This window comes from Erpetoichthys calabaricus, chromosome 15 (assembly GCF_900747795.2).
Source record: "Erpetoichthys calabaricus chromosome 15, fErpCal1.3, whole genome shotgun sequence".
Taxonomy (NCBI): domain Eukaryota; kingdom Metazoa; phylum Chordata; class Cladistia; order Polypteriformes; family Polypteridae; genus Erpetoichthys; species Erpetoichthys calabaricus.
Genome location: NC_041408.2, coordinates 92,886,280 through 92,896,080, shown reverse-complemented (window position 1 = coordinate 92,896,080; position 9,801 = coordinate 92,886,280). Strand labels below are relative to the sequence as shown.

The window sequence follows — 9,801 nt, the reverse complement described above, 5'->3', positions numbered from 1 at the left end:
TTTTACACGTGCCTCCCGTGTCCAATCTGTGTCGGGTTGGGTGCAATATAGTGCCTTTGTCACTATATATATATATATATATATATATATATATATATATATATATATATAATATATCTTCTCTATTATAAAAAAAAAAAACTTTTGGGGTGAGACTAGGGAGATGGGACGTGATCTTCTCAGAAGACAATCTGAAGTCCCGCGAGAGACACTGTAACTTGCTCCCAGCTCTTAAAACAATGACAAGCAAAACACGCAGCTCGCCAGCAGCAGAAAGCCAGCAGATGATCCGACCGCTTCTCCTTAGCATGTGTCCAGCCGCCCCCCCCTTCACAATCTGAGCAGCGTTATACGTCCTGCGAGATAAAGATTTAACCACGCTAAGGGCCGGAAATAAAGGACAAATACTGTTTTTACGTTAAGTTTTAAAGTAAAAGTGAAAATAATGCATATGTCACAATTCCCATGAAAATAACAATCTCTTTAAATTGTTTATCCGGTAAACCAAACCCGGGGGTGGGCGAGCAAAGCCCCCTAGTGTGTGTGTGTGTATATATATATATATATACTAGACAAAAAGCCCATTTCGACAACGTAAGATGAAATGGGCACGAGTTTGTGTCAGTAGTGTATGAAGAACAAATGATAAGTAAGAAATAAGAAAGTGATGTAAGTAATGATTATTAACTAAGAGGTTTGGGATATGTCTGACTTTATCACGGCAAAAAATACTGTACACTTAAAAAAGACCTGCTATCATTGACAATGTTTTTTGTTTGTATACTGGAGGCCTGTCAGTATGTAACTAAAGTTGTAAAATCTCTCTGTAGAGTACACTTTTTGTAAAGACCCTCTCACTGCTTGGTAGTAATTTCCCTTGATGTGGCCCATCTTTAACTTGCACCTTCACATCACTCGCCCGCTGAAAGTACTTAACAATAATATGTTCTTACGTATTATTTTGAGTGTGAGGGTTGGCTGTGATCGGGGCTAATATCCTACGCCTGGGCGGAAGGATTTGGGATTTTAGAATAATAATCCGGAAATGCGTAGGCTAAATCCGCCGCCTGCCGCGATGAAGCAAATTTTCTCTTTAGAGGCATTTGTGTAAGTTGGAAGTGAGACGAACTTTGAAATGTTTAAGTCATGAATGTACCTGTTGAAGACAGTTGTATAATGCGTAGGTTAAATCCACCGCCTGCCGCGATGTTGGGGTTGGATGTCGGTCTCGTAAGGTTTTTCGGGCAGTGGCACAGAAGGTGACTGCACATTCGGCTTCAGATGGATGTGAGTGAGTGAGGAGGCAGGTGAATTATATATAAGATATATATATGTATGTATATATATATATATATATTTTTTATAAATAATTCCAGGAAGTTTTAGGCCCCGCCCCCAACTAATACGTGTTGCATCAGAAGGTGAGTTTGAGTCATTTAAGCTGAGCTGCTCCAGCAACGAGATCAGCCGACCAGTCTGACATCCCAACAAACGTAAAGTCGCGCGGTGTGATGTCGGCTTCACGCAGCTCCACTTGGCCCTCTCGCTGCACGTGAGGACTCGGTGTCAGATACACAGCACGTCTACACACACAGAGAGAGAGGGAGGTGACCACATGAGTGCTCGAGACCCCAGTCTAGACATGGCAGCCATGGGTGAGGTTGCAGATGCTAAGGCAGCGCACTTCGCTTTCTCTTTTTCATTTACCTTGAATTCCTCCGATGGATCCTGCTGTCAAAAAATCCAAAGGTCGTCCGTCCGTCCGTCCGTCCTTAGCCCGAATTCCAATCCTCCATATCTTTGACTGCACCGTTTGCGCCTCCTGCTGGTGACACTGAATAAACAAAACGCAAGTGAAGGTGCAGCATGTAAAACTGACAGATTTTATTTTACATTATATACACGATGCAGCACATAGCGAAAATGTAACCATGTTATTGATAAATTTAAAATAAAATTAAAAAAAACAATCAGAAGTTTGTGTGAGCTACGCATCCGTCTTGTGGCGACAGATCACAATGGGGTGGGGAGAAACATGTCGTAGTGGGCATTTCCTTAGCGTTAATGGCACCCCAACCAAACAGAATTGCACGAGGTAGAATCCCTAACTAATTTTGGCCGTCGTGTGATGAGAACTCCAACCTAAAGTACATTTTGGCATCGTCTTAAAACTCGTGGAAGTCCCCGGGTATCTCCGACAAGGAATGTTTGCGCTCGTTAAGATTGCGTACTTCACAGTAACATGAAACTGCAGGTGACAATCTACTCCGTAATAACGACGTTTGGCAGAATTAAGACACTCGAGGCCTGAGGCCCGTACCACCGGACAGACAGCGCGTTGACAAACTCAGCTAAAAACTGCAGTTAGAAAACGAAACAAACACGTATAAAAGAATAATATTTCAGTATGATACATTGATTTGTGTCAGTTACTGTAGAAAGGTGCGTTCCACTATCCGGCTAGACGTCTCGTCGATTGTGATGACGAAATCCACAAAATCACAGCTTGCCTAAGTGAGTATACGTACAGATTTCATTTTTGTTTTTTTTACAGGATACATTTGTAACACTCGATGTGCAAATTGGAAAGACAGCAGTGTTTGTACACCGCGGTACTGAAGATACGAGCAACTTAAAAAGAGAAAGATTTAAAAAAAAAAAAGCAAAAACAAATGTACGGTTAAAAAGATTGGCATGTAAGTGAAATCGATGCCATGATTAAAATCGTTGTTAGTCGCGTGGGTGCAGCGCTCTGGTCTGCCGTGTTCGGATGATTATTCAGCTCCACCCGAGCCCTTAAATATTAATCTCAAATAATTATTTGCAACACTCCCAGTCCTTTACATCTGTACAGTTAGGACGCCTGTACAACCGAATACGCGCTAATATCTACATTACGTCTTAGTGTACACCTTCAACTGAATGAAGTAAGCGGCTTCCAAAATACTACAGATATATGTACAAAGATTACAGAGAAGTCAGTTAAGCACTTGTGTGGTAAAAGAAGTGGTGGCAACACTTAAAATAAAATAAAAACCAACAAAACAAAAGTCCTCCGCGCCTTCATGACATGCCACAATAAATAGAGTCCAACGCAACTCAAATGCCGTCGAGGTCCAAACGCTCTGAGATGCGCAAGCAGTAGTGTCGTCCAACTCCATTCCTGAGCGAGCGCCTCAAACTCCATGCACCGCCGTCAGTAACTGTTCTCGTGTCCCGCTAAAATGTACAGGTTACTGTTGGCTGTTGGGTTGTCAGTGGGTCGGCTTTCCAGAACCACCACCCTGGAATGAGAGAAATACAAGAAAATATCAGCACCGGATCGCCATCCCTTTGTTGAAACCCACCCTACCGTCATTCCACTCACCTGTCCGAGCCTAACAGCTTGAATATTCTGGTGTTATCCGAGATTTCTTGAGTGATCTGTGATTAGAAGAAAGTAACTCCATTAGTGGTCATATCGTACGATGAGCGCATCGCCGACGAAAAAGTGCCACAAGTGAGTGGGCCTGACCAACTTGGTGGCCGCCAAATGCACTTAACGGGTCACATGTTCAGATTACATCACCGTCGGATCCCCAAGAGAGAGGTTAGGAGTAGGTGCTGATAGAGGCCAGTGCAATGACGCAAGTGGATTGGCCAGAGGGGCAAGGAACTAAATTTGTACCCAGCTGGTATGATTTCATGGAATGATGGAGTAAAGCCAAGGATCAGGAGTGGTTCCAACCCCCACACACTAAGTGGCAGTGATCCTCGTATGTTAACCCAATCGGGACATCCACAGGGGTGCTTGGGACTTGTAGAGTCCGGAAGTGCAGGCCTGTTGGGGTCCCTGGGTATCGATAGAGGGTGCCGTCAGGGGAGGACCTCCCTACTTTTCTTTCCACGAGGACACAGTGTGACACCAGAAGCATTCCTGGATCCGACTTAAAAGGAGTCCGCTGCTTCACTTCATTTGAGTCACGAGAGGCAGAGGAGGATGAATTGTGTCATTTGTGTATCGCTATTGTGGCAAATTACTGGGGAGACGAAGTGCCCTGCGAGAAATAGAATAGAAATCCTTTATTTTTGTTCTAATAACAGGTGGTGTATCGCTGTCTTGGGTTTGGGGCTCAATGGCGCCCCCTTGTGATCACAGGGCACACTTACTATCTATGTTTTTTTTTTTATCAAATCTGCCTTTTTGTTGGTTTCGATTATGAGAATAAATACGCCATGCCAGTCTGACGTGTCATCACCTTTATCTGTAGTCACCGTTTGCATGAAGATCCAATGTTTGCCTGTTGAAAATGTCAGCAGTTTCCGTGGGGTGTACTTCGTTTTTCACACGGCTATACATGTGTCCCCCCCGTCCATCCTCCTTTGCAGTACAACCAGTTTTCTCAACCGGCACAACATATTTAACAAAAGTGTTAAATTAAAACTTAACAGGCTTCCTTACTTCATTTGACCTGAAGCTTCTTCCTTGCATGCCGTGTTTCCAGAAAGCCAAAACGCTGTCTTGCAGACAAACTACAATGAAGGTAAGAAAAGAAGGAAGTGCGTTAGCCACAATAAGCCACTGACTGAAAATGCAGTCGCGCCGTCGAGTCGTCTCACACATTTTGGTATTCTCTCTTTTCACAGGCCTCCATCTTCCAGGTGAGGAAGAATTAAAACACTTAAGGTAAGGAGGTCGTCATCAGGTGATCAATCGGTCACCTGATTAAGGCTCCTCTTTCTGCTAAGGGTAGAAAATGAGAGAGCGAACACTTTGATGGAAATCGCCTTCTGATGTAAAACCTTTTGGTTCACACTGTAAACCGCATGTTAACACAATTCTGGAGGGCCGTCACATACCGCTGCACACGCCGAGCACCTGCACTACCACAAGTTCTGTTTTAGGTAGAAGCCCTAATGTACAGTCGCCACATGACGGACCGCCTCCTAGCTTGGGCAGAGACTGCCAAGGGCGGTAACCTTCGCTAGCGGCTGGCGTACACAACAGACAGACGGCTGCCCAACTCTCTGGGTCCCTCAAGCCCCATGTTTGAATGTAACAGAAAATGCAAAGGAAGAACTGGAACTTACTGTGGGGTTTCACTTACCTATTGACTCGATTTGAAAGTTAAACGTTAACTCGGCGGAAAGCTTTCGACTGGACTTCAACCTTCCTTGCAGATTGACGATTTTTATACACCCTGTGGGGTGAAAAGACACATGAGAGTTCAGGAAGTGAGGCGCTGATGTGGGAACAGAATGCGGTGAGGAGACCTAAAGGAATACTCACGATCGAGGCACACTAAGATGGTGTCTCTCTCGAGCTGGGTGACGTGAATCACGCACGACTGCGGTGTATCTGTGGAAAAGAAAGCAGAACATCGATAAGTTTAGCAAGACGTCTTCACACCGCTGGTAAGACTCCAATTCATCAGCGTGATGGGCGGAATGAAGATTAGGAATTCTGTTGGCTTCAAGCAGAGATGCAAAGATTCATTCAGCTAACTACTCATATAACGCCAACGCCACGTCACAGAATCTTGTTTTTGGCCCTCATGTTACGACCTGCAAATGAAATTCTTAGAACTCCACGATGCCTTCGATTTTAAAGTTTATGCACAATAATGATGTGGAAGTGGACCTTGCCCTTTTTGGACGTCAGCATTCCAGCACGGCCCCTATTTGTGACAGCCAATAACGAAGAGTGAAAGGCTACGGTAACTTCAACTGTAATCTTAGCCCTCTTATTGTGTTATAGCCCCTGTAGAGCAACGTAAAACATGAGACATTAGACTGGCGAGCTTCCTTTCTCTTTGTGGGGTCCAAATCACCCCCATCACACCATTGTTGTCATATCTGCTGAATCGCATGAGGCCTCCACTGGGAGAAGAGCCAAAGCTAATTGGTATCTCAAATTCATAACCATCGGTGTGATAACACAGTTTAGGTCTTGTGTACCCCTCCCCCGTTCCAACTCCGTTCTCATTTGAACTTTCGAAAGGCCTTAAAGTCGAGATTTTAAGTTGTATCAACGGTATTATAAAACCACAATTTCATGAACTTTGTCGTTTTGGAGTGATGCCTTCTCCTCTTCCAAATTATAACCATGTGATGACATTTTTGAAATGCAATGCAGCCGGGATTTTAAGTTAGTTAGAGTTTATTACACGGGCAAAATTTCATTATAATCAATGTTTCGACTGCTGCACCACTGCATCCCCCTTCGATAATTACATAGTTGGACCAAATTACATGCAAAATTTTGTGAAAAATCAGTTCAGTTGCTTTTTGCGTGATTGGCAAACAAACAAGCAGACAGACAAACAGAGATGATACAATCCGAGGGTTGAAATTTCCCCATAGGATTAATAAAGTTTATCTAATTTAATCGAAACAATGTCCTTTTACGTTATATTTCCTGTTTACATTTCATTTTGTCTCAGTCTTTCCCAAAGCTATAAAAAAAATCTATACATGTTTTCTGACCGAGACTATTTTGAAGTTTATTAATTGTTTTCCCCATCTTTTTCGACCCCATTTTGTTTTTATTCTGGGTGGTGCTTTGTTGATGGTACCAGTTATCATGGAAATCCATCCCACAATGCATTGGGTATGGGCGATGGTGACATAATGAGGGTGACTGGGTTTACTTGCACAGCCTCACGTTATCTGAGATTACAGTGATCCCTCCTCGATCATCGGGGTTGCGTTCCAGAACCCCCTGCAAAAGGTGAAAATCCGCCAAGTAAAAACCATATGTTTATATAATAATAATAATAATTCATTACATTTATATAGCGCTTTTCTCAGTACTCAAAGCGCTATCCACACAGGAAGGAACCAGGAAGCGAACCCACAATCTTCCACAGGGTTATTTTTATATTGTCACGCTTGGGTCACAGATTTGCGCAGAAACACAGGAGGTTGTAGAGAGACAGGAACGTTATTCAAACACTGCAAACAAACATTTGTCTCTTTTTCAAAAGTTTAAACTGTGCTCCATGACAAGACAGAGATGACAGTTCTGTCTGACAATTAAAAGAATGCAAACATGTCTTCCTCTTCAAAGGAGTGCGCGTCAGGAGCAGATAATGTCAGAAAGAGAGAAAAGCAAACAATCAGAAATCAATAGGTGCTGTTTGGGCTTTTAAGTATGCAAAGCACCACACGACAAAGCAGCCGCAAGTAAGGGAGCAATGTGAAGGTAGTCTTACAGCATTTTTTAGAGGAGCGTCCGTATCCTCTAGGGGTGTGAATAGCCCCCCTGATCGCAATATATTTTAAGCCCTTATAAACTCTCCCACACTTGTATAAACATTTCCCGCACAGCATAAACCCTTCATATTCTCTTAAGATATTAGGTAAGATTCATTGAAATTATGTATGTAAACACACTGTTTATATACTACGCACAAACATACGTATTGTATATCATTGAGGAGTTTTATTTAATACGTAATACGTGCTCTGATTGGGTAGCTTCTCAGCCATCCGCCAATAGCGTCCCTTGTATGAAATCAACTGGGCAAACCAACTGAGGAAGCATGTACCAGAAATTAAAAGACCCATTGTCTGCAGAAATCCGTGAACCAGTGAAAAATCCGCGATATGCAGTAATCCCTCACTATGTCGCGCTTCGACTTTCGTGGTTTCACTCTATCACGGATTTTATATGTAAGCATATCTAAATATATAACGCAGATTTTTTGCTGTTTCCCGGGTTTATGCGGACAATGGGTCTTTTTATTTCTGGTACATGCTTCCTCAGTTGGTTTGCCCAGTTGATTTCATACAAGGGACGCTATTGGCGGATGGCTGAGAAGCTACCCAATCAGAGCACACGGTTAAGTTCCTGTGTGCTGATTGGCTCAATGACGGTGCGCCAAATTCGATTCCGCTGCGTTAACCAGGAAGTCTCGTCTCGCTCATTCAGCATCAACATGTTTTGCTGTGTAAAGAGTTAACTTTTGTGCTCTTTTGTATTTATCTTTGTGCGTAGTCAAGCCCTACGTCATGGCTCCAAAATGATCTGCTCCTGCTACTGCTTCAGGGGCCGTGCCCAAGTGCAAACGGAAGATGCTAACAATTGCCGAAAAGGTAAAAGGTTTGGATAGGTTTTATTTAAAAAGGAGGAAAAGAATGTAAGATCTACGGCCACAGTGTCCTTTAACCAGGGCGCAAAACGAGTTGTAAGTGGACGTAATAAGGCGATAAGGTTTATAAGAGTGTGGGAAGGCTTTATAAAGCCTTAAAATATATATAAATAATAAAATAAACATAAGGTCGCTACTTCACGGATTTTCACCTATCATGGGGGGCTCTGGGAAGTAACCCCCGCAATAGGTGAGGGATGACTGTATATTTAAATATGCTTACATATAAAATTCGTGACAGAGTGAAGCCGCGAAAGTCGAAGCGCGATATAGCGAGGGATTACTGTAGATCAATACTTGCAAAGTACGTTCCTATTGTTGAGAATTTTCACAGGATTGACTCTGAACTTTGTTTTTTGATTTTTCGGGTTTGCGTTTCTGGTTTTGTCATTTTTTTTTTTTTCTCTTTGACAATTTGCTTTGTTTCCTCGCCTCATCTTTTCTCTCACCGAAGTCAGCCCACTTAATGTGCAAAAGTCAGAGGATTTTACGATGTTATTCATATAGATCGATATTGTGAATTTTGGGATGTTAAATTGAACTCTCTTCCTCCTGCTATAGCTCACACTTCTGTTTACTCTCCCACCAGGTACCGAGTGTACCGCTTGGGTTGGCGTGTGGGGACGACGCTCCAGTGGAGGATACGGTAGCACAACGTCAAATAAAGTGCGGGCTGTGAACCTACAGAATGTTAAAGGTCAGAGTAGAAGAGAATTGTCTGCAAACGTTAGAGATGGGGTTCACGTTCTAAGGAGAAGTGTCCCCAAAATTCTTTTCTCGAAAAAACAATAATTACATACAACGTCCGCACTATACATTTACTTGTATTTGTGTGTGTGTGTGTGTACCGCGCAGTCCATGCGTATTTGGACTGAGACACAATTGTTATTAGTGTGGCTCTCTAACCTAAGCATGCTGGGATTGAAATGAAACAAAGGATCAGAGCTTTTAGCGTTGACCTTTAGCATTAAATTATGGACAGAATTTCTAGGCATAGCTAAGGGGTGGCAGGTGTCCAGTTTGGTGACCTCAGGATCGCATCTTTGCTTTTTGCGGATGATGTGGTCCTGCTGGCTTCATCGGGCTGTGACCTTAGACACACAGTGAAGCGGCCAGGATGAAGATCAGAACCTCCAATTCCAAGGTCATGGTTCTCAGATGGAAAATGGTGGAATTTCCTCACTGGGTAGGGGATGAGGTGCTGCCTCAAGTGGAGGAGTTTAAGTATCTTAGGGTCTTGTGCATAAGCGAGGGAAGAAGAGAGTGGGAGATCAATAGGCGGAACAGAGTATTGGATGTTGTACAGGGCAGATGTGAAGAAGAGAGAGCTGAGCCAGAAGGTTCCTACTCTAACCTATATTCTCGTGAGCCGTGGGTAGTCTTGGAAAGAACTAGGCTGTGGATACATGTGTCAGAAATAAATTTCCTTCACAGGGTGTCTCGGCTCGGCCTTCGAGTTAGGGTGAGGAAAGCAGACATTCAGGAGAAGCTCAAAGTAGAGCTGCTGCTCCTCTGCAGTGAAAGGAACCAGTTGAGGTGGTTCAGGCATCTGATTAGGAGGCTTCCTGGGTGTCTCCCTGGGGGAGGAGTTACCGGCCTGTCCAATCGGGAGGAGAACTCAGGGCAGATTGTATCTCTCGCCTGGCCTGGGAACACCTCGGTATCTCTT

The 9,801-nt window shown here is 43.5% G+C and overlaps 1 protein-coding gene across 7 annotated transcripts in view; it reads right to left on the bottom strand.

Annotated features, from left to right (window-relative positions):
* Nucleotides 1–1,869: 1,869 nt before the first annotated feature.
* The window catches only part of LOC114665585 (mitogen-activated protein kinase kinase kinase kinase 3), a 126,427-nt gene continuing 118,495 nt past the window's right edge, over nucleotides 1,870–9,801 (bottom strand). For all 7 annotated transcript variants that reach the window (XM_051919137.1, XM_051919138.1, XM_051919140.1 and 4 more), the window contains 5 exons: nucleotides 5,270–5,338; nucleotides 5,088–5,180; nucleotides 4,442–4,512; nucleotides 3,368–3,423; nucleotides 1,870–3,284 (listed from right to left, as the gene is read on the bottom strand). In XM_051919137.1, the coding sequence (XP_051775097.1) occupies nucleotides 3,197–3,284; nucleotides 3,368–3,423; nucleotides 4,442–4,512; nucleotides 5,088–5,180; nucleotides 5,270–5,338 (377 nt within the window). In that variant the 3' untranslated portion in view covers nucleotides 1,870–3,196. The remainder of the gene's footprint in view (nucleotides 3,285–3,367; nucleotides 3,424–4,441; nucleotides 4,513–5,087; nucleotides 5,181–5,269; nucleotides 5,339–9,801) is intronic.